The sequence below is a fragment of the Eretmochelys imbricata genome, chromosome 2 (genome assembly GCF_965152235.1).
Source record: "Eretmochelys imbricata isolate rEreImb1 chromosome 2, rEreImb1.hap1, whole genome shotgun sequence".
Lineage (NCBI taxonomy): Eukaryota > Metazoa > Chordata > Testudines > Cheloniidae > Eretmochelys > Eretmochelys imbricata.
This window is the reverse complement of record NC_135573.1, coordinates 104,938,447-104,963,206: the sequence shown is the minus strand read 5'-3', so window position 1 is coordinate 104,963,206 and position 24,760 is coordinate 104,938,447. Positions and strand designations below refer to the sequence as shown.

General features: G+C 44.2%; 1 protein-coding gene across 1 annotated transcript in view; it reads left to right on the top strand.

Annotated features, from left to right (window-relative positions):
* The first annotated feature begins 307 nt into the window (after positions 1-307).
* SCGN (secretagogin, EF-hand calcium binding protein) overlaps positions 308-24,760 on the top strand; it is a 53,120-nt gene continuing 28,667 nt past the window's right edge. The window contains exons 1-2 of the mRNA XM_077809095.1: positions 308-380; positions 1,282-1,352. Coding sequence (XP_077665221.1) covers positions 308-380; positions 1,282-1,352 — 144 coding nt within the window. The remainder of the gene's footprint in view (positions 381-1,281; positions 1,353-24,760) is intronic.

Below are 24,760 nucleotides of genomic sequence, written 5' to 3'. Positions count from 1 at the left end.
AGAGCCCCCCCATGTAGTTAGCGGTGTCCTCTCTTTGCATCCCTCCCGCTCTCAGACACCAGAGAATGAGGGGGGGCGGGTTGATTTTTAACTTGGGGGGGTGGGGAGTTCTCTTCCCCCCGCCTCCCAATGGCTCAGCCTCCGCCCTTCCTCTCACCTGGGCCCATGCGCGCGAGCGCAGGGCGTGTCTTCCCGCGGGCTCCTCTTCGGAAAAGCGCCCGCCCCTCGTCAGTCGCGGGGGGCAGGCAGAGCCGGCGGCGCGCTGCAGGGACCGCGGGCGGGCAAAGTTCTCTCCCGCCGCAGCACCATGGACAGCAGCCCCCTGGAGCAGCTGGACGCCGCCGGCTTCCTGCACATCTGGCAGCGCTTCGACGCCGACGGTGCGGGAGGTTCGCTCGGGCGGGGAAACTTCGCGCGGGAAGGGAGCGAGCCGCGGGGTGGGGGGCGCTGAGTGTCGGGCGAGGCAAGGGGTCCCGGGCCTGGGAGGACGGATGAGCTGGGCGTGGGGTGGCTTTCGGTACCTGGGCTGCAGGTGGCTGTGTCTGCGGGACTCCCTCGTGAGGTAGCTGGGGCGTGGTGCCTAGGTGTGCACGCCCCGGGCCGGTGTGATGCACGTGAGTGTGGTGCCTGAGTCTATGTCACCTTGAGCTGGGGCTTCAGGTAGGTCTGTGACTTACCACGTACTTCTGTGCTGGCCAGCCGTGGCTGATGTGGCCAGCGCCCCTGATAGCGCGCAGGCAGGTCGATAGCATTAACAGCCCCGTGCAGCAAGAATCAGGACAAATGTCCTCTTTGCACACCAACGACGATTTTTTTTAAAAAAATCAAGTACTTGCTGAGCATCCACCAGCACTGAGTAGCTGAATCAGTCCTTCCAGGAAATCCTGAATTTCCAAGGGTTGACCTTATACACATAAGGGGGGGGGGGGAGTAACAATAAACTTACCTTGCAGAGAATGCACTCAGAGCACAAAACATTTGTCTACTATGTTACTACTACTGCTTCTTTCTTCCTTTTGGCCAAGACCTTTGCAATATAATAAAGAAAAAATAAAAATATTAAAATGCTAAGAATTTGAATTAAATATAACAACTCCCAACTTTAGGCGATGTGTCATAAGATAGGAAGGATGAACAGACTTATTTAGGAATAAAGGGAATATTGTCCCAACTTGGTACAATTTCTATAAACATAAAAATGGTTCTATAGTATGTAAGTTGTGCTTAGAGTTAGAGCAATAATTATGTCTGATCAATAATGTATGTTTTAATTGTGTTTAGACAATGGTTACATAGAGGGGAAGGAGCTTGATAATTTTTTTCATCATCTGCTGAAGAAACTGGGCACATCTGTAAGTACTTCCCAAATTACATGCATATGAAGATAAGCACAATTGCATTTTTAAAGGTTTTGTATTTTTTGCTCTGTGACTACTAGTTTCCTTAGTGAGAACAAAGATAAAAGGTTTTATTTTCTCCTAGCAACAACAGGTGCTAGGAGAAACAGGTGCAATAACTCTACCAGTATTAGAGCTGTTTATTTTCAGTCCAACATCTGTTACTCACTCCAAGGTTATAATTTTGGCACAAACCAAATCTCCTCTTTGAAAGCTTGGAGGAAAATCTATTTAGATGAATAAAAATGGAACTAAAGCTCTTTAATACAGAATTTAGTCTTGGAGGGGGAAGTAACAAGTATTTATGCTTGATTCAAACCAGTGCTGCTTTGTTAATATGATCACTGACTTTGGAAATAAAACTACCATAGAACTCTTCCTGCATTAATTTTAACCAGTGCTTATGAAAAGTTATGCCTTCATTCTTAGAACTGGCTAAAGGATAATCATATGAGTCAAACATTATTGCTCATAAGATCAAGACTTGTGTATATTTGTTTAGTTTGGTTTGGTTTGGGTTTGGTTTTTTTGTAGCTCTGTTTCATGCTATTTATCAGTGCTTCTCATCTTATGCTGTCCACAAATCAAAATGTACAAAAAGTTTTATGTTAAAATCTCCCTTTCCCCTTTATCTTCAGTTCATACTTTGTCTTTGAATGTCACTATGTGCCAGAGAGAACTACTGCCACTAAATATATCTGTCCTAGAATTTGCACAACGATTACATGTAAAAAATTATCTTTTCACTACATGGTCAAATACAAGAAAAAAAAAGTCAGCATCTCTTAAAATAGAAGAAATGGACACAAAGCAAATAAATGTGAAGCAACTCCATTAAATAAAAACAGATAATAAAACAGGAAAAACAGGCTAGTTAAATCTGAACAGATTTCTGACTGCAACGTGCAAAATTAAGAATGGGGGTCTTATATACTCCAATTTGTAATTATTCTAAACAAAAAGGAACTTTTGTTTCATTCGCAAAAAGAATAGTTTTATTATGAAATATTGCTGGCATGTATAGAAAAGTCTATTTAGAATTTAGATAGAAATTGCATAAAGGCAGAGGATTCAGAGATGAGGAACGAGAATGATTATGGATATTGAAAAATTCATGTGAAGAGAGGTTGAAAAGACTGTGATTATTTATTTTAAAAAGGAGATGAAATTGAAGGCTTCCATTCTCCCTGTTTCATAACATAAGAAAAAAGGGCATTCAATGAAACTGAAAGGTGGCATATTCAAAACTGATAAAAGTATAATTTCACACAATGCAGATTTTGACTAGAACTCATTGCCATCGGATGTTATCAAGACCAAGAACCTAGCAATATTCAAAGAGGGATCAACATTTATATAGATAAGACTATCTAGATTTATAACAATGCTAAAGAAAGTATTGGAAGGGATATGAGACTTCAAGCTTTGGTGTTTAAGCCAACCTTTAATTATGAGGTGTTAGGAGAAGAATTTTATCATGCAGATTATCTGATGTTTGCCTGCTGTGGGGTTTCTTGCACCGTCTTCTGAAGTGTCTGGTGCTGGCCACTGTAGTACCGGACTAGATGGGCCATGAGACTGCTGCAGTATAGCAAGTCCTATGTTTCCGTGATTAGGTATTGCACACAGAGGTCTATGTGAAGTCTATTTTGACTTGAAATAGGGCATTACATACCAAAACAGTAGTGCACAGAAACTAGCATGTACAGGGTTCATAATGAAACATATTTTTCCCTCTGTTCAAGAAGGTACATAATGACAACTCTCATTATTGCCAAAAGTTATATGTTCAAATGATTTAATTTAAATCAGCCTGCTTTTCCTTTCTGCATCTCTCATTTTCTATATCTACTGTTGCTATTATAAGAAAAAGTTTCACATAAATAAAAACCCTCTGAATTAAATTTAAGGAACAGATTATGCCACACTTACTCATATGGAGAGTAGTATCTTGCTTTGCACAGGAGTCTGAATGAAATCAGTGGGACCAGTAAGGGGCTACTTAATAGTGAGGGTGCCAGTATGTGGCCCTTAGACAATATGATCATGTGTTGACTTGCATCCCTTCCCCTGATATCCACCATTCAAGAAGGATGTTGACAAATCGGAGAAGGTTCAGAGAAGAGCCACAAGAATTACTAAAGTTTTAGAAAACATGCCTTAGATAGACTCAAGGAGCTCAATCTGTTTAGTGTAACACAGAGAAGTGTAAGGGATGACTTGATTACAATCTGTAAGTACCTACATGGAGAGCAAATATTTAATAATGGGCTTGTTGATCTAGCAGAGAAAAGTGTAACACAATCCAGTGGCTGGAAGTTGAAGCTAGACAAATTCATAATGGAAATTAGGCATAAATTTTTAATGGTGAGAGTAGTCTGGAACAATTTACCTTAGGTCACAGTGGATTCTCCATCCCAACATGACAATTTTTAAACAATGTTGAATGTTTATCAAGAAGATATGCTCCAGGAATCGTTTTGGGGAAGTTCTATGGTCTGTGCTATAATCTGACCTCCTGTGTATGATCACAATGGTCCCTTCTGGCCTTGCAATCTATCGTCTATTTTCAATTCTAATTGTTTAACTAAGGGCAAAATTATCTCAAATCTGTAGGGCAGTATTCAGTCTCATTATTCTGCTTTTCCTGCCCGTGTGGATCTCCCATTGAGGCTACTGAGAAATACTGAGGCTGAGTAAGTCTGAGAGTAGAATTTTGTGCTTTGTTTGGAAGCTCCTCAGGGGAAAGGACTCTTAAGCATCGTGAGCATTGTAGCACTATATATGAATGACTTATTTTTGTATAATTATCATATAACATTATGTTTACCCACCGTTTTTCTTTCTGTACACATCACCTATTGGTTAGTCTCTAAGGTGCCACTAGTACTCCTTTTCTTATCACCTATGCTGTAAATGCTTCCTACTGATGTGTGAAGAACCCCTTCCCACAGTGGAAAAAGTCAAGGGTCCCCCTGGAACTATTTTTCATTACTCTAAAGAAACACCTGGCCTACTGATATCAGCACAGGACTGGGAGTTAGGATCTCTGCATTTTAATCCTAGTTTTGACACTGATTCCTTTTATGGGCACTTAACCTCTATGCCTCTTCTACACTCTGGTACAGAGAGACAATAACACTTAATGACATACCTTGCAGACACATTACAAGGATTAATTAGTTACTATTTCTAAAGTGCTATACAAGTGATAAATAACATTATCAGCTCTGGAAGTTGTCTCTGCTTGAATAGTGAACAGTTTCATAATTATATTTTTTCAACCTCCGCTCTCTAAGCTATTATTTTCCCCTAATGACCACTGTAGTCTGCAACTCTGTTATTTTTCCCAGCTACATCTTCGTCTGACATTAAATGCAAGGGCATCAAAGCAGCTGGGGAAACAATTAAAGACAGAGTCTATGAGCCACTTGAGAATCAGATTTGTGGATTACGATCATTGGGCAAGAAAGAGGATTCAGAATGTGTCACTAGTGGAGATGGGTCCAAACCAAAGTCTTGAATCTAAATATCTTTGAACTTTTGGGGGTGTTCTGAAACAAAGGAAGATATGAATTTTGCAAAGGACCCCTAACTGTATAATGGGCCAAACCCAATCCCAGGTCCAACCCCCTTTTCCTTATCTAAATTTGAAAAGCTATCAGGTCACACAGTTCTACCATAACTCCTTTGATTTGCAAGTAGATGTAGCTTAATGGTCCACTTCACCTTGAATTGTCCCTTGAAATACGTTACCTACTTATGCTAAACAATCTCTTCAAACCTTGTATTTAACAGTGACACTTCAAGTTAGTTTCCCAGGGCTGAAGAAGAGCTCAGTGTAAGTTCAAAAGCTTGTAGTGACAGCTTCCCTTGTAACTTTTAGCCCAGTTACTAGCGTATTCATCTGGATGTGGGAGACCTGGGTTCCATGTTCCCCCCTTCCCTTCCTGATGTGGAGCAAGGATCTGAATGTGGGTTTTCCCAGTTCTAAGGTGAGTGCTCTAACCACTGAGCTACGGAATAGTCTGATGTGGAGCTCTCGCCTATTGAAGCTGGTTCACTGTGGACAAATCGTTAAATATGCACTTGGCCAGAGAGAGAAGTGAAAGAAACCATAGTCCAGTGGTTAGGGCACTCACCTGAGAGATGGGAAACTCATGTTCAACTCCCTGTTCCCCATCAAGCAGAGGGGAGAACTGAACCTAGGTCTTCCATAGTATGGATGAGTGACCTAGAGGCTAGAAGGGAGGCTGCCTCTTCCTTCCCCCATCCATTGTGTGAGTTTGCGTGTACTCTGACAGTGCCTACTGAAGTGGGCCCTGTATACGACACAGGGGAGGGAACACTTAGTTTAAGGATCCTGCTGGAGCTTATGCTTGATGCTGCTGCCCTGCCCAGTGATGGGGTGCACTAGGGGAAGGGATTACTTGCACCATCTCAACACATTCACGCTAGTGGACTCAGCTATGATATAGATGGCTGCACTTCTGGAGCACTCCTGTCCAGAAGCCTAAGCCTAGTGAAGCAGGGGAGGGCATAATCATGTTATCTCCTCAGTGCACCAGTCTGACTGGATGGACTCATGCCTATGCTAAACCTGTAGAATGATAGAGCACACTCCCCACAAAGCCCCAAAGGCATTATGCCTGCTCTTAGCCTCCATAGCCTTGTTGTAATTGTGCGCTTCCTCCCACAATTTGTTATTTCAAATAGATCCCTTAAGGTGTTCAGACATTAAGTAGTAAGTCGTATGAATTAAGGCTTATATCCAAAATATGAACTAGCCTCAAAGCCACCCCAATACTATCTTTCCTTTCCACTTTCCCAAAAAGTCACTGGTAGAAAAGAACATCACAGAATGACTGAAATCTGGGCTCTGGTGATTAGAGGAAACAAGAAGTCGAAAACTCCTAATTGAATGAAAACACCCTTCCTGTATCCCTCTCCAGACTAAACCAGTGGCCTATTTGCTCAAGCACCTCAGCAGTTCTCAGCTATTGCATATGTATATTCATGTATATATTTGACATATCTTTTGTCAACTTTGACCGCCTGGACCTATTCCTTTTTCTGTTCCTTAGTTTTAAGGCAAGACATTGCACGTATTTAAAAGTCTCTGCAAAAACAAGCTAAGAATACTGTTGGGAACAAAAAATAGACAAAAATGAATGTTTTCTATATTCAAAGTCATGTCTAAAGAAGACCAGGCTAGAGAAAATAAGCAGAACAGCAAGCTTGTCAAAAGCCAAGCCACGCAAACTAAAAGGTGTAAGATCCTTGCTTGACCGATAAAGTCTGCTGCAGGAAAAAACATTTCCCATGTGTGAACTGGTGATTGATATCGAAAGAGGAAGAGGAATGAGTGTAAATCCAAGACGCTGCAGCAGGGGTGGGCAAACTACGGCCCTCCAGATGTTTTAATCCGGCCTTCGAGCTCCCATCGGGGAGTGGGATCCAGGGCTTGCCCCGCTCCACGTGGCTCCCAGAAGCAGTGGCATGTCCCGCCTCCGGCTCCTACGTGTAGGGGCAGCCAAGGGGCTCTGCAAGCTGCCCCAGCAGCTCTCATTCACTGGGAACTGCAGCCAATGGGAGGCACCTGTAGACAGGGCAGCGCACAGAGCTGCCTGGCTGTGCCTCCATGTAGAAGCCGGCGGGGGGACATGCCGCTGCTTCTGGGAGCTGCTTGAGGTAAGCACTGCCCAGAGCCTGCATCCCTGACTCCCTCCTGCACCCCAACCCCCTGCCCCAGCCCTGATCCCCCTCCTGCCCTCCAAACCCCTGGGTCCCAACCTGGAGCCCCCTCCTGCACCCCAAAACCCCAGAGCCCACATCCCCAGCCAGACCCCTCACTCCCCCACACCCCAACCCCCAATTTCGTGAGTTTTCATGGCCCGCCATACAATTTCCATAACCAGACCTGGCCCTCGGGCCAAAAAGTTTGCCCACCCCTGCACTATAGTGATGGGGGGTATAGAAAATGTTAAACTAAATAAAGGGCCAAATTCTCCACTGGCACAACTCCCCTGTAATCACTGGAGTTATTCCAGTGGAGAATTTGGCCCAGTATATGCAGGAGTACATTACATTCCAACTAACTTTAAAATTTTCTAGTTTTAAATCTCTCTTCCTCTTTCTCTGGTAGTTTAAAATAAAGAAACCAATACATTATATTTTTTTAATGTAATATTTAAGGAACTAAGACTAATATAGAAAAGATGCTTGTTCTAAAGTTAAAATATATATTGTCACAGTGCAAGGCCACTGCATCAGTGTTCCCCCTCTATAGTCCAGTGAGAGCACCCACTCTCAGACCTTTGGCTCGCCAGTAGTCTCCTCTCTTGGGAAGAGACATGTGTCTCACTCCCTCCTGGCTGGGATTATTTCCTGGCTGCACAATTCACTGCCTGCACCATGAGTTCCCCAGCAAGTCAAACTGCCTAAGCAGGTCTGCTTTGTTTTTCTCCTCACAGGCTATAAAAAGCGTAATTGCCCACAGTTATACAATACCACACAGCTTTCCTAAGCAAGCATGGTTATTCTTAAGGTGAAAGCATTAGAGAAAATATATTAAAGTATTAAAAGAACTTACACCCATGCTAATTAGCTTACTAGAGATCACCCCCGAATCTTTCAGCCTCACCTAGGGCTTGTTCTGCAGCCATAAGTTCATAACAACTATTAGCTCAGAATAAGCGCACCTATGAATCTCAGAGTCAGTCCTACCATTTGGGCCTCTGACCTTGTCCTCATGTAACAGGTGATCAGCAGACAAAAGTTCCCCTCCTCAGGGCAGAGCGCAAGGCTGAGCTCTTGCATAACCTGAGGGGGTAACATTTGTATGCGCCTTCCCCTTGAGATTTCCTGGGAAACCCACTTAATTTTAAAAGTTCACATGGTTTCAAGTAGTCCTTTGAAGCTCATAACGCTTCCCCAAATTTACGTTAGTCATGTTTCCCGCCTAACAAGTTACATACAGTCCCACAATAATACATTAACATTTGCATTTTTAATACAGTAAACTCCTAAAATACTTAAACTTACTTCTGTAGGGTTTGTCTGGGATACTGCTGGAAGTTGCCATTTCTGTCATAGGTATATAAGTCCTGATTTCCAGCATGACTTTAGTTCCATTTTTGTGCTCACTGTTTTTTTTTTTTTTTTGAGTGGAAATACCTACTGGTTCGTTTTCCACCCACAATCAATTGTAGACACAGTTGGTAAGAGCCGGTACACAGCCGACCGTACCGGCAGGGCCACTGATGATGGGGGCCAAAACGGGCAGCTTCTCCGGGGCCCGGCACTTTAAATCACCCACAGAGCCCTGGTGCTCCCAGCTGCCACCGCCGCTACGGCACCAGCAGCCAGAGCCCCAGGCCCTTTAAATCGCTGCCAGAGCCCCGGGGTAGCGGTAGCAGCGGTCTAGAGCCCTGGGCCCGTTAAATTGCCACTGGAGCTCCAGGCGGAGCAGGCCGTGCAGCGCTGAAGAGCTGGCTGAGGGAGTGTAGCCCCAGCCCTGCCCCTTCTGCCCCTGGGGCCCTAGAGCCACCCCCCCAACCTTGCTCAGGACCCCGGCTGCCCTGCATACCGTAAGTCCCTTAAGTTACTTTCACCCCTGCAGGTGGTCATATATATGCCTAAGATTTGTGGAGAAATAAATTGGGCCATCAAATATTTGTGCCCACAATTTGTGGGTGCAAGTAGAAGGCTAGCTTTTTTTAAAAAGAGGCTATTGTAGGTACTCTGCATAGGGGCACTTAGCATATGGCAGATTCAGGCTCTCTCAGTGAGTTCAGTTCTCACTGGCTTCTGTGGGAGCTGCATTGACTAAGATCTCAATCCTGCATCTGGCTCCATGTGGACACAGGGCTTTGCATGCATGGAGCCTGTTAAAGGATCAGATCCTAAGGCCTGGTCTACACTAGGAGTTGAGGTCGAATTTAGCAACGTTATCTCGATTTAACCCTGCACTCATCCACACGACGAAGCCCTTTTTTTCGTCTTAAATGGCTCTTAAAATCAATTTCTTTACTCCATCCCCGACGAGGGGATTAGCGCTGAAATCGGCCTTGCCAGGTCGAATTTGGGGTAGTGTAGATGCAATTCGACAGTATGGCCTCCAGAAGCTATCCCAGAGTGCTCAGTTGTGACTGCTCTGGACAGCGCTCTCAACTCAGATGCACTGGCCAGGTATACATGAAAAGGCCCTTGAACTTTTGAATCTCATTTCCTGTTTGGCCAGCATGGCGAGCTCACCTGCACAGGTCACCATGCAGAGCCCATCATCACAGGAGACCATGTAGTCCCAGAATTGCCGAAGAGCTCCAGCATGGACCGAATGGGAGGTACGGGATCTGATTGCTGTATGGTGAGACGAATCCGTGCTGGCAGAACTCCGTTCAAAAAGACGAAATGCCAAAATATTTGAAAAAATCTCCAATGGCATGAAGGACAGAGGCTATAACAGGGACCCGCAGCAGTACCATGTGAAAATTAAGGAGCTCAGGTAAGTCTACCAAAAAACCAGAGAGGCAAACGGCTGCTCCGGTTCAGAGCTCCAGACATGCTGCTTCTGTGATGAGCTGCATGCCATTCTAGGGAGTGAATCCAGCACTTCCCCAACCCCATGCTTTGACTCCATGCCAGGAGTGGGAGACAACATGGAAGCAGGTTTTGGGGGCGAAGAAGATGAGGATGAAGAGGTTGTAGATAGCTCACAGCAAGGAAGTGGAGAAACCGGTTTCCCCAACAGTCAGGATCTGTTTATCACCCTGGACCTGGAGCCAGTACCCCCCGAACCCATCCAAAGCAGGCTCCAGACCCTGAAGGTGGAGAAGGGACCTCTGGTGAGTGTACCTTTGTAAATATTATACATGGTTTAAAAGCAAGCGTGTTTAATGGTTAATTTGCCCTGGCATTCGCAGCCAGTACAGCTACTGGAAAAGTCTGTTAATGTGTCTGGGGATAGAGCGGAAATCCTCCAGGAACATCTCCATAAAGCTCTCCTGGATGTACTCCCAAACCCTTTGCAAAAGGTTTCTGGGGAGGGCAGCCTTATTCCGTCCTCCATGGTAGGACACTTTACTACACCAGGCCAGTAGTATGTAATCAGGAATCATTGCAGAACAAAGCATGGCATCGTATGGTCCCGGTGTTTGCTGGCATTCAAACAACATCCGTTCTTTATCTCTCTGTGTTACCCTCAGGAGAGTGATGTCATTCATGGTCACCTGGTTGAAAGTGGGTGGTTTTAGTAAGCAGACATTCAGAGGTGCCTATTCCTGCTGGGCTGTTTGCCTGTGGCTGCACAGAAATCTTCCCTGCTGTTAGCCACGCGGGGGAGGTGGGGAGGGGGGAGGGGAGGGATGAAGCCATCATCCCAGAGAATTGGGTGTGTGGGGGTTGGGGGTTAGTTGGGTTTCTGTTGCACATGAACCCGGAAACCGCAGCCCCTCCTTTTAAATTGCCAACCCATTTTTAATGGCCAACCCAACGGCTACTTCGTATGGGAAATGAGGGCGCTGCTGTTTGAAGCCATTCCCACAGGTTATGAAGGTTAAAGAAGCCAAAAGACTGTGGCTTACCATGGCTGCGTGCAAGCCGAATTCTGCTGCCCAGCCCTGCGTGAGTGACCTCTCACACCAAACCGGCATACCCTCAATAAGAGGCAAAATGCGACCTTGTAATGAAAGCACATGTGCTATGTAATGTTAACAGCAAGGTTTACTGTGAAAGAGTGTACTCATTGTTCTGTAAAATCTTTTTAACTACCACTCTCCCTTTTTTTCCCCTCCACCAGCTGCATATGTTTCTCCTTCCCAGAGGCTAGCAAAGATTAGAAGGCGAAAAAAACGCACTCGCGATGAAATGTTCTCTGACCTCATGCTGTCCTCCCACACTGACCGAGCACAGCAAAATTCGTGGAGGCAGACAATCTCAGAGTGCAGGAAAACACAATATGACCGTGAGGAGAGGTGGCGGGCTGAAGATGGTAGGTGGCGTCAGCTTGCTGAAAGAAGGCAGGAGTCGATGCTCAGGCTGCTGGAGGATCAAACTCGTATGCTCCAGCGTATGGTTGAGCTGCAGGAAAGGCAGGAGGAGCACAGACCGCAGCTGCAGCCCCTGTGTAACCAACTGCCCTCCTCCCCACCAAGCCACTCCACCCCAGAGGATTGCCCAAGCAACAGAAGGCTGGCATTCAATAAGTTTTAAAGTTTTTTTAAGTGCTGTGTGGCCTTGTCCTTCCCTCCTCCACCACCCCTCCTGGGCTACCTTGGCAGTTATCCCCCTATTTGTGTGATGAATTAATAAAGAATGCATGAACGTGAAGCAACAATGACTTTATTGCCTCTGCAAGCAGCGATCGAAGGTGGGAGGGGAGGTTGCTTAGCTTACAGGAAAGTAGAGTGAACCCAGGGGCAGTTTCCATCAAGAAGAAACAAACAGAACTTTCACACCGTAGCCTGGCCAGTCATTAAACTGGTTTTCAAAGCTTCTCTGATGCGCACCGTGCCCTCCTGTACTCTTTTAACCGCCCTGATGTCTGGCTGCATGTAATCAGTGGCCAGGCGATTTGCCTCAACATCCCACTCCTCCATAAACATCTCCCGCTTACTCTCACAGATATTGTGGAGCACACAGCGAGCAGTAATAACAGTGGGAATATTGGTTTTGCTGAGGTCTAACCGAGTCAGTAAACTGCGCCAGTGCGCTTTTAAACGCCCAAATGCACATTCTACCACCATTCTGCACTTGCTCAGCCTATAGTTGAACAGCTCCTGACTACTGTCCAGGCTGCCTGTGTACGGCTTCATGAGCCATGGCATTAAGGGGTAGGCTGGGTCCCCAAGGATAACTATAGGCATTTCAACATCCCCAATAATTATTTTCTGGTCTGGAAAGTAAGTCCCTTGCTGCAGCTGTTGAAACAGACTAGAGTTCCTGAAAATGTGAGCATCATGTAGCTTTCCCGACCATCCCACGTTGATGTTGGTGAAACGTCCCTTGTGATCCACCAGTACTTGCAGCACCATTGAAAAGTACCCCTTGCAGTTTATGTACTTGCCGGCTTGATGCTCCGGTGCCAAGATAGGGATATGGGTTCCGTCTATGGCCCCACCACAGTTACGGAATCCCATTGCAGCAAAGCCATTCACTATGACCTGCACATTTCCCACAGTCACTACCCTTGATATCAGCTCAGTGATTGCGTTGCCTACTTGCATCACAGCAGCCCCCACAGTAGATTTGCCCACTCCAAATTGATTCCCGATCGACTGGTAGCTGTCTGGCATTGCAAGCTTCCAGAAGGCTATCGCCACTCGCTTCTCAACTGTGAGGGCTGCTCTCATCTTAGTATTCTTGCGCTTCAGGGCAGGGGAAAGCAAGTCACAAAGTTCCATGAAAGTGCCCTTACGCATGCGAAAGTTTCGCAGCCACTGGGAATCTTCCCAAACCTGCAACACTATGTGGTCCCACCAGTGTGTGCTTGTTTCCCGGGCCCAGAATCTGCATTTCATGCCATGAACCTGCCCAATTGACATCATGATGTGCACGTTGCAGGGGCCCATACTTTGTGAGAAGTCTATGTCCATTTCCTCATTACTGTCGTCACTGCGCTGCAGTCGCCTCCTCCTCGCCTGGTTTTGCTTTTCTTGCAGGTTATGGTTCTGCATATCCTGCTGGATAATGCATGCGGTGTTTATAGTGCTCATAATTGCTGTGGTGATATGAGCGGGCTCCATGTTCCCAGTGCTATGGCTTCTGCACTGAAAAAAGGCATGAAACGATTGTCTGCCATTGCTCTGACGGAGGGAGGGGTGACTGACAACATGGCTTACAGGGTTGGCTTATAGGGAATTAAAATCAACAAAGGGGGTTGCTTTGCATCAAGGAGAAATAGAATGGCCCCCTCAAGGATAGAACTCAAAACCCTGGGTTTAGCAGGCCGTTGATTTCACGGAGGGAGGGAGGAGAAAATGAATGCAAAACAAATCTGGTCTATTTCTTGTTTTTATCCACTTCATCTATCTTTATACATCTTGCTGGCAGCAGACGGTACAGTACGACTGCTAGCCATCGTCATCTCCTGGGTGCTCGGCAGAAGACCGTGCAGTACAACTGCCGGCAGGACTGAATCGCCATGAGACAAAACCTAAAAGGGAAATGATCTAGCTGAGTCACTCCTATGTCTGCCCAGGCACCCGTGACTGACCTCACCGAGGTCGGCTAAAAGAGCACCCTGGAATACGGCAACAATGGCTACCAGTCATACTGCACTGTCTGCTGCCAAGAGGCAATGAGCTGCTGCTGTGTAGCAATGCAGTACCATGTCTGCCCGCACCCAGGAGACATACAGTGACGGTGAACTGAGCGGGCTCCATGCTTGCTGTCGTATGGCGTCTGCAAGGGTAACCCAGGAAAAAAGGCGCGAAACAATTTTCTGCGGTTGCTTTCACGGAAGGAAGGGGGGGGCCTGACAACATGTACCCAGAACCACCCACGACAATGTTTTTGCCCCATCAGGCATTGGGATTTCTACCCAGAAGTCAAATGGGTGGCGGAGACTGTAGGAACTGCGGGATAGCTACCCACAGTGCAACGCTTCTTAAGTCGATGGTTGCCTCGATACTGTGGACACACTTCGCCGACTAAATGCACTTAGAGAATTTGTGTGGGGACACACACAATCGACTGTATAAAAATGCTTTCTACAAAACCTACTTTTATACATTTGAACTAATTTCGTAGTGTAGACATACCCCAAGTGAGGTCTGAATTAGTCCAAGGATTTGTTGTTCCAGTTTGGCAGACACTGACAGCTAGCTGCAGACAGAATTGAATGGTGCAATTTGCCTGCCTTTTGTACCAATGAACAAGGGAAGTTGGGAATTTAAAAATAAAAAAATCACTTGCAAACAAGCATTTTTCAGTGCTTTAGACTTTTTTTCCCCTACATGTGATGTACCTACTTAATTGCAGGGAAAAATTCTATTTTCCATCTCCTCATGTGGGGGAGAATGTTAATGACATGACCTGTTCTTGATTAAAGTGATACTCTCAAGGTTGGCGTATCCTAAATTAGACCTACCCTTACATCAAGTTCTAAAGTCCCTGTGATTCTCTGCACATTTTATTTTTTCCAAAACAAATGATTCATCACTGTGTTTTCATTAAAATAAATCACTACCAGCAGCACAGCTCTCTTAACAAGCAAAGAAATATGAGAGAACGTGGGGGCAAGGGCACCCAAAAGAAAAAAATTTGATAAAAGGAGAGAGATTACTGTCAAGTTTCCAGAAGGTTATGAACAACCATCCTTAAGAAATTAAACGCTGTGGGGATAAAAGGTGAACCTGTCCTTTCCATCATAATGAGAAGTATTAATATGTCAATTACATTTCTGATGTAAAATATTTTTAAAGGATTTTTCACAAAATTGAAGGACAGGATCAGATGTGAACAGGGGAAAATGTACTTACTATTGTGGGTTGAATTACAGTAGTTTTTCCATGCAAAGCTTTGTGGAGTATTATCCTTAATAAGAAATGTTCTTATAAAAAAAATTGTCCTTAAATCAAGCGATTTATGAGAAATGCCATGTGCCGTATTTTTTAGAGATGTTTATGTTTTCATGGCAAAATTATATAATCTTTTGTTTGCTAATAACATACATGTTATGGACTTGACCCTAAAAAGTGGTGTGCCTTCAATTACCATAGACTTTGCTGGCCATTGAGGATGTTCAGCTGCTCTCAAGAGATACTCAGCCCTCCGCTGGATTGGGACCTAAGCCAGTGTCTTTGAAGTTTTATTGTTCACGTGATGATAGCTAAGGGGTAAAAGTAAAAATCCCTCTTCCAGGCTTGGTTCAGTCACCATTATAATCTAATCTAATACTATCGTACTATCCTGGGCTCCTAAGCTTGCAGACTTGGTGTCATTTTTGATTCCTCCTCAAATAGCCACAATCTCCATATGCCTAATTTTGAGCAAAGTTTGAAGCAATTCTTATTTTATCTGATCCTGTTTGCCCCTTTCTACGGAAGAAAAATTCCCTTAATTATACTCACACTGTGTTTTGACTAGGGCTGTCAAGCAATTAAAAAAATTAATTGTGTGATTAATCATGCTGTTAAACAATAAGAGAATACAATTTATTTAAATATTTTTGGATGTTTTCTACATTTTCAAATATATTGATTTCAATTACAACACAAAATACAAAGTGTAGAGTGCTCACTTTATATTTATTTTTATTACAAATATTTGCACTGTAATAAAAGAAAAAGTATTTTTCAATTCACCTAATACAAGTACTGTAGTGCAATCTCTTTATCATGAAAGTTGAACTTATAAATGTTTTTTATGTACAAAAAAACCCTGCATTCAAAAACAAACCAATGTAAAACTTTAGAGCCTACAAGTCCACTCAGTCCTACTTCTTTTTCAGCTAATCATTCAGACAAACAAGTTTGTTTACATTTGCAGAAGATTTTCTGCCTGCTTCTTGTTTATGTCACCTGAAAGTGAGAACAGGCGTTTGCATGGCACTGCTGTAGCTGGCATCGCAAGATATTTACATGCCAAATGTGCTGAAGATTTATATGTCGATTAATGCTTCAACCACCATTCCAGAGTACATGCGTCCATGCTGATGACGAGTTCTGCTCAATAACAATCCAAAGCAATGCCGACCGACGCATGTTCATTTTCATCATCTGAATCAGATGCCACCAGCAGAAGGTTAATTTTCTTGTTTGGTGGTTTGAGTTCTATAGTTTCCACATCAGAGTGTTGCTCTTTTAAGACTTCTGAAAGCATGCGCCACAGCTCGTCCCTCTCAGATTTTGGAAGGCACTTCAGAGTCTTAAACTTTGGGTCAAGTTCTGTAGCTATCTTTAGAAATTTCACGCTGGTACCTTCTTTGCATTTTGTCAAATTTGCAGTGAAAGTGTTCTTAAAATGAACAACATGTGCTGGGTCATCATCCTGGACTGCTATAACATGAAATATATGGCAGAATGCAGGTAAAACAGAGCAGGAGACATACAATTCTCCCCCAAGGAGTTCAGTCACCAATTTAATTAACACATTATTTTTTTAACAAGTGTCATCAGCATGGAAGCATGTCCTCTGGAATGATGGCCAAAGCATATGAATCTTTAGCCGATCTGGCACATAATTATCTTACAACGCCAGCTACAACAGTGCCATGTGAATGCCTATTCTCACTTTCAGACATTGTAATTAAGAAGTGGGCAGCATTATCTCCCATAAACGTAAACAAAGTTGTTTCTCTTAGTGATTGGCTGAACAAGAAGTAGGACTGAGTGAATTTGTAGGCTCTAAAGTTTTACATTATTTTGTTTTTGAGTGCAGTTATGTAACAAAAAATACATTTGTAAGTTGCACTTTCATAATAAAAAGATTGCACTACAGTATTTGCATGAGGTGAATTGAAAAAATACTATTTCTTTTGTTTATCGTTTTTACTGCGCAAATATTTGTAGTAAAAAATAATATAAAGTGAGCACTGTGCACTTTGTATTCTGTATTGTATTCTGTGTTGTAATTGAAATAGATATATTTGAAAATGTAGAAAAATATCAAAAATATTTAATATATTTCAATTTGTATTCTATTGTTTAACAGTGCAATTAATCACGGTTAATTTTTTTAATCGCAATTAATTTTTTTGAGTTAATCGCGTGAGTTAACTGTGATTAATTGACAGGCCTAGTTTTGACTGCTAAAAATTTTCATCTCTAAAAATGTTCCTGTATTCTATAGGCAACATTAAATGGGCAAATTTCACACACCTCCCATCCAGGCCAGGCCACCCCAGGATTCTCACACATGCCCTACGGGGGAAGGCAGGCAGTGTTAGCACAGAAGTCCACCCCCAGAGGAGGGCAGGTTGAGCTTGCTGTTGGAAATACATAGGAGCCCTGCCAGTAGAGACTGCCCAGAGAAAGCACTGAAGCATTTTTGCTTAAAACTTTCCAAAAATAAAGTTATCAGACAGAACATGTCTAGAATATTTCAGCCCATAGTGGTGGGAGGATAGTAAGAATGGAAGTGCTTCTGCAACCTTGAAGTGCCATTCTGCTCTGGATGGTGACTACACAATAATGGCACCACAAACCCTTGAGAAAGACTATGCTTGACTACAGCTGTTTATTTGCTGCCAAATCATCCCACCAGTTTATAAAGACAATAGGTGGAGAATCCCATCAGGCTATTTCTAGAGGCACTTTCCAGGTCAGAACTGTACGGTCACTATAGCATTTGCTGCCCACTGTAATAGACAGTTCTGAAACAAATTCAATGTAACCTTTAGACATATGAAACCAGAGCTTGTTTGGCTTTGCCTTTTCTGTTTGTACCAACTTTGTTGAATAGCTAGTTAATAATTTAAAAAAAAAAACCCACACAACCTACTTTCCAGCGGGGATGGGTTGTTTTAACAATCCTGCTTTATATAGAATCATAGGAATGGAAGGGACCTCGAGAGGTCATCTAGTCCAGGAAGTTTCTCAAATGCGGCCACCAGCAGCTTTTAGTGCAGCCACGACAGCCTCCTGGGTGGTGATGCGGGGGGAAGCATCAGCCCTTCCTCCTCTCTCCTTATTGCTCCTGGATGCACCGCCTGCACCACCTCTAGAGAGGGGCACAGCACTGCAGGAGCAAGGTGAGTTCTTGACCCACGTTGTGGGGAGGGGTTTTGGATGGCAGGCTCCAGCGGCAGGAGTTCAGGAATCTGGCCATGAGGCCCAGGGCTCTGACTGCGGGGCAGCAGGTACTGACTCCCACTGGCTCTGGCCACGCAGCCCTGGCCTCCAGCTGTGGGACTTCAGCCTCTGTCCCCTGGTTCCAGCTGTACAGCAGCAGGTGCTGGCTCCCGGCTCCAGTCCTGGGCTTCAGCCGTGCAGTTGCAGGCACCAGCCACAGGTGCCAACCCCAGGCCCAGCTGCACAGCAGCAGGCTGCAAGCATGGGGCTTTGGGCTCCAACCCCTGGCTCTGGCCACAGGGCAGCAGGTGCTGACCCCTGCCTCCAGACATGGAGCTTCAGTCAGCCTCTGGCCCCCAGTTCCGGCCATGCGGTGGTGGGTGCTGGCCCCGGACTCCAGCTACGTGGCCCAACCCCTAGTGCTGATCCCCTGCCCCGGCTGCACGGCAGCAGTCATCGACCCACAGCTCTGTTCCCTGGCTCCAGGCCACACTGTGGTGGGAGCTGGCCCCAGGTGCCAACCCCTGGCCGTGCAGCAGCGAGCACTGGCTCGTGGCTCCAGCCATGCACTCCTGGGCTCTGGCCCCCAGCTCCGGACTCTGGCCCTGCAGCAACAGGCACTGGCCCTGGGTGCTGACCCACAGCTCTGGCTGCATGGCAGCGGACTCCAATCGCTGGCTCCAGCCACACATTTCCTGTCCCCAGCTCCGGGTTCTGGCTGTGGGCACTGAGCCCTGGCCACATGGCAGCAGACAACAGGCCCTGACTCTGGCCATGCAACAGTGGGGCTCATCACCCACTCCCATTGCCCCTGGCCCCCACTGCCTCCCATGGCCCTGTATCCATCCCTCCTCCCCGGCCCACCCAGGACCCTGCTGCCTTCCTGGCCTGACATACATCCCCCCATTACCCCGGGCCCCCGCTGCCCCCCCCAAACCCGCATCCATCCCCCACATTGCCCCGGGGCCTCCACTGCCTCCCCCTTTCCACCCCCATCCAGGACTTAATGAGTCCTGGGGCTTGCTGAGAAAAGTGATGTTAACAAACATGCAAGTATCTCTTTTCACAGCAGACTTACTAGCTATCTGTGAAAAGAGATATTTGTATGTTTGTTAATATCACTTATCATTTTTCATAGCTGTGATATTAACAAATATACAAATATCACTTTCCACAGCAAGCCCCAGGACCCACTAAGCTCTGGATGGGGGGGGCCGAAAGGGAAGGCAGCATTATTTTTGTTATTCAGTCTGCCAAAAAAAAACCCTACAAATACACATCCAAATCATTGTAATGTATTTCTGTGCATATTTAATTGTTTTTCCTAAAGTTAATTAAGTATTTTAGGGAAAAAGTGTCAGTATGGCCACCAGTGAGAGTGGCCACTCTGAGGCCGCCAAAAAATTTGTTGCGAGAACCCCTGATCTAGACCATACCTGAGAGTTGTTTGTCTAACCTGCTCTTAAAAGTCTCCAATGACAGAGATTTCACAACCTCCCTAGGCAATTTATTCCAGTGCTTAACTACCTTGACAGGAAGTTTTTGCTAATGTCCAACGTAAACAGACATTAAACAGAACTGGATCCAGAACTGATCCCTGTGGGACCTCACTCTATATGCCCTTCCAGCTTGACTGTGAACCACTGATAACTACTCTCTGGGAACAGTTTTCCAATTGCTTCTGCATCCATCTTATAGTAGCTCCATCTAGGTTGTATTTCCCTAGTTTGTTTATAAGAAGGTCATGCAAGACAGTATCAAAAGCCTTACTAAAGTCAAGATATACCACATCTACCGCACCCCTTCCTCCCTCCCCCCCCCACCCCACCCCCCGCAATCCACAGGGCTTGTTACCCTGTCAAAGAAAGCTATCAAGTTGGTTTGACGTGATTTGTTCTTGACAAATCCATGCTGACTGTCACTTATCACCTTATTATTTTCTAGGTGTCTGCAAACTGATTGCTTAATTATTTGCTCCATTATCTTTCCGGGTGCTGAAGTTAAGATGACTGGTCTGAAATTCCCTGGGTTGTCCTTATTCCTCTTTTTATAGATTGGCACTATATTTACCCTTTTCCAGTCCTTCCACGACTTTTCAAAGATAGTCGCTAATGGCTCAGATATCTCCTCAGTCAGCTCCTTGAGTATTATAGGATGTATTTCATCAGGCCGTGGTGATTTGAAGACATCCAACTTGTCTAAGTAATTTTTAACTTTTCTTTCCCTATTTTAGTCTCCAATCCTACTTCATTTTCACTGGCATTCATTAAGTTAGATGTCCAATTGCTACTAAACTTTTTGGTGAAAACTGAAACATAAAAGCCATTTAACACATCTTCCACTTCCACATTTTCTGTTATTGTCACACCTGGCTCTGATCAGTGTGGTCCCTCTGTTTCTATGTAGTTGATGTTTGTCGGTCTGGAGTGCGCTCTCTCTCTCACTTCTTCTCCTTGTAATATGAACAGTCTCCAGTTACGCAAGATTTGGGGGTATGGAGGAGGAGGAGAGCACTAATGTGGGCTAGCAGTTACCTTTCAAACTACAGCAGTATCTTCTGACTGCAGAAAATGCATCCTTAGGTCACATCTACACAGTGTAAATTAATTGTGCATTGGCAAGACACTTTTTTTCGGGACATTTGAATCTTGTCTGTGGAAACCATGGCAATTATTGAAAACCAATTAAATTAATCCAGTTAAGTGATAGTAATTGATGTTTGTACTGTGCTTTGAAGATATAAAGATCTGTAAGTATGTTAAGCACTATAACTAATAGTAACAATGTATCTATTTAAACATTTTCCACTGTAAGACCCAAAGCTGTCTTAAGATCCAGACCTCTAGTATTTTACATTCTGTTCCAGGTTGATGGGTAACAATTTTTTCCCTGCTGTTTCTGGGGTAAGCCCTTCCCAAATGCACAAGACTTCTGAAGTTTTAACTACCAGCAATATTTGTTACTCTGATGTTAACACTATCATCTTTCCAGACTCACTGCCTCATTGTAGTAATATAACAGCAGTGATGTGAAAACAAAACCTAGCACCCAGTGTAGATTCAGACTTGTTTAAGCTTTCTAGAGTCAACATTTGACCCCTGCTTCCCCCCTTCTTCAGGTGGGAAATAAGCTGCCTCAGGTCTTTTCATGGAACAACTTACTTGGCCTCTGCAGCAGCTCAGCAATAGCTGGCATGTTGGGTTACAGAGCCATGGCTGCTCCTAGTCCCCATCCACCTGCACAGTGGAGAGAGTAGCAGCCCCAGGGCTGCCACACAAGATGCTTTCTTACTCCCCTATGTGGGGGTGAAAGACAGCTCTTGACTGCCTCCATCAACAGCAGAATAGATCATGTCATTCCAAATTTAGGATACAGAGCTAAAGAACAAAGCTGGAGATTGAAGTTGAAGTTGTACAATTTGATATATAAATACTTTACTTCTAGCATACCTCTCATAAAACCCAGATTGTGTATTTTTGACTCTGCCTTTGATCTCCAGAAGTAAAATGATCTGCTTAGTGATAGTAATATACTGCTGTTACCTTTACATTACAAGAAAGAGAATGGTGCTGCATAGAGAGGGAGGGCAGCTTTGAAACACCTGTCATACTGAAGAACATCTGGACCGAAAGCTAATGGTGCCATGATTTGCATACATTCCAAATGATGCATCTTTAAGCGATTTATCCAATAAGACAACTAATTGTAAAAAATCCTATTTTTATTCTCATTGTCAATGCTCTTACGGAGCTAAAATTCAATGAAGTTGTTAAAAGCTGACACGGTTGAACAACAAGCTTTTATAATAAAACACCAGTTTGAATTCCACACCACATTTTTTCAAATATCAGTGATGATTATAGTTTCAAAAATAGCTTATCCTACTGGGCATGGAGGAGGATAATTTCAGAGTAGTTTGCCAGGCTATTGAAAATAGTAACTGATATGCTTGCCTAATGCCTGGGAAGTGTTCTGCTCTTGAAGCCAATTTAAATACCACAAGAAAGAGTTATAATGTTGAGGTGAAAGAAAACAGTATTGTGTTTCTTCAAAAGTGCCCCACTTTTTTGATTGTCTGCCTGTCTATCCATCCATCCTCCACACTCACTCACATCATCAATTGATGTATACAACCAGGTCAGAAGAGCTACTTCATTCTTTTCAGTAGAGCTATTCTCTATTAATGAATTGGACTTGACATTTATAAACAGAAGATATTTACTTGATTAACAAAATCCTTTTGATTTCAATGTAGGATGCCCAGTGAAGGGCATTGTATAATAAATGTATAGACCAATAACGTTCTCATGCATGAGAGAGTTGTTGAGATCTTTTTTTGCTGTGAAGTCAGATAAAGAGAAATCAAATTATGTTCTTATGTCATAATGAAATAAAACAGAGCTCTTTACTATTGATGGGTGAAGGGCATTTGAAAAACAGCAGGCACTTCTAAAGATGCACGATGTGTTGGGAACAAAGAGGGAAAAGAAAGACCCCAATCCAGCAAAGCATGTAAGCATATGTGTAACTTTAAGCACATGAGTAGTCCCATGGAAGTCAGGACCAGATCCTCAAAGGTATTTATGCTCCCAATGTTCATTGAAATCCATTTGAGGATCGGGTCTTAATTTTCAAAAGCAGTGATGAGCACTAGCTCATATTTTGTGTCATAAAAATGTAGCATCAGGTTTGGGGAAGATGTCCGAATGTGATCAGACAAATACAAAGATGCATGAGCATATTGACTGAAGTATGTGTAGAGGGTAGATACTTCAGTTCCAGTGTATGTATGGCCTAGTCCAGGGGTAGGCAACCTATGGCACGCGTGCCAAAGGCGGCACGCGAGCTTATTTTCAGTGGCACTCACACTGCCCGGGTCCTGGCCACCAGACCGGGGGGCTCGGCATTTTAATTTTGTTTTAAATGAAGCTTCTTAAACATTTTAAAAACCTTGTTTACTTTACATACAACAATAGTTTAGTTATATATTAAAGACTTATAGAAAGAGACCTTCTAAAAATGTTAAAATGTATTACTGGCACGCGAAACCTTAAATTAGAGCGAATAAATGAAGACTCGGCACACCACTTCTGAAAGGTTGCCGACTCCTGGCATAGTCTGCACTAAAAAGTTAGGTTGACCCAGCTATCCCAGGTATAGACAGTGCTCGGTCAACAGAAGCATTCTTCAGTCAACCTAGCTACTGCCGGTGAGGGAGGTGGATTACCTATGCCGATGGGAGAGCCCCTCCTGTCAGCATAAGAAATGTTGACATGGAAGCACTACAGCAGTGCAGCTGCACCACTTCAAGTGTAGGCAAGCCCATAATCTAATCATGGTTCCATTCTTTCATCTATGAAATCCTGATGTTACTGTACTACAGTGACTACTGCTGACTGTGGCAGAGGTTCTAAGGGGAAAAATCCTACACAGTAGTATTCTTTTGTACCAGCTGGAAATTGGTACCATCATATTGTGATGCTTCCCCAGGGGTACTCAGGGCTGTGAGGCACTTTGCTACCAACTGGCCTTAGCATGAGGAAGCCTTGTCTGTGCCTGCTCAGAGTCCCCTCCACTGCCACGGGCAACACAAACACTCTCCTCTAAGACTATGCATGCCCCACTCTGATTCTACAGGTTGGCAATAGGCACACTCCAACCCCCAAGCCCTCTGAGGTCTCCCTGGACCATCCAGCCCCTGTTCACTGGACACTCAAAGTGTTCACAGATTCACTGATCCCAAAGGAATAGTACAACCCATCTTACAGGTACACCTCAGACCACTGTTCCCCTTGACACACAGCACTTAGGTAAGTTTATAGTGAAAACAAATAAGTTAGTTCAACGAAGCAGAGAGATTTGAATGATAGCAAGTAGAAGTACTGGAAGAAAATACATAAAATCAAATCATAACACATTCTAGAACCTAGGCTTAATTAACAAGATCCTTGTGTCTAATAAAGTATTACCAACACTTTCCAGCCACACAGGCTATGATCCCTTTTTCATGAGACAAGTCACACTGTCAGCTTCTCTCCTATATGAAAAATCTAGACTGTACCTCTGCACTCCCAGGTATACCCCAGACTCGATTGTCTTTACTGATAAACAGGATCCCCTCCTGCTGTTTATTTCTTCCTGTAAATATTGCAGTGGGTATTGGGCTCAGGATACAAATAGGCCTGCATTGTGAGACATACAATGTCCGATACACATGACCAGACAGAGCTAAGTATCTACTACTTCCTGTTTGAAAGGAACCTGTTGAAATCATGTCACCTCTTGGTTATCTGCCTTAACTTCAAGTCTTTGAGAATATAATTTCCAGTATAGATCTCTAACTCCTTAATTATTATCCATACGTACATTTTGAAATGATTGGGGTGACGAGTGGGCTACTGGCTCTTATTAGAGACCTCACACACCACACTTTGGTGAACTTAATATGCATATATCTGATCCAGTGGATCCCTATTAACACCCTATGAATCCCCTTTCCCTCAGCCAGTTGGCACCAAAAGGTTCCTGGGTCACACATGATTACTGATTATTCTGCATGGTATCAAATAGATTTGTGAGATTCAAGGCATGGGTGTCCTTACTGCAATTCATTTCAGCAGGGAGCAAGTT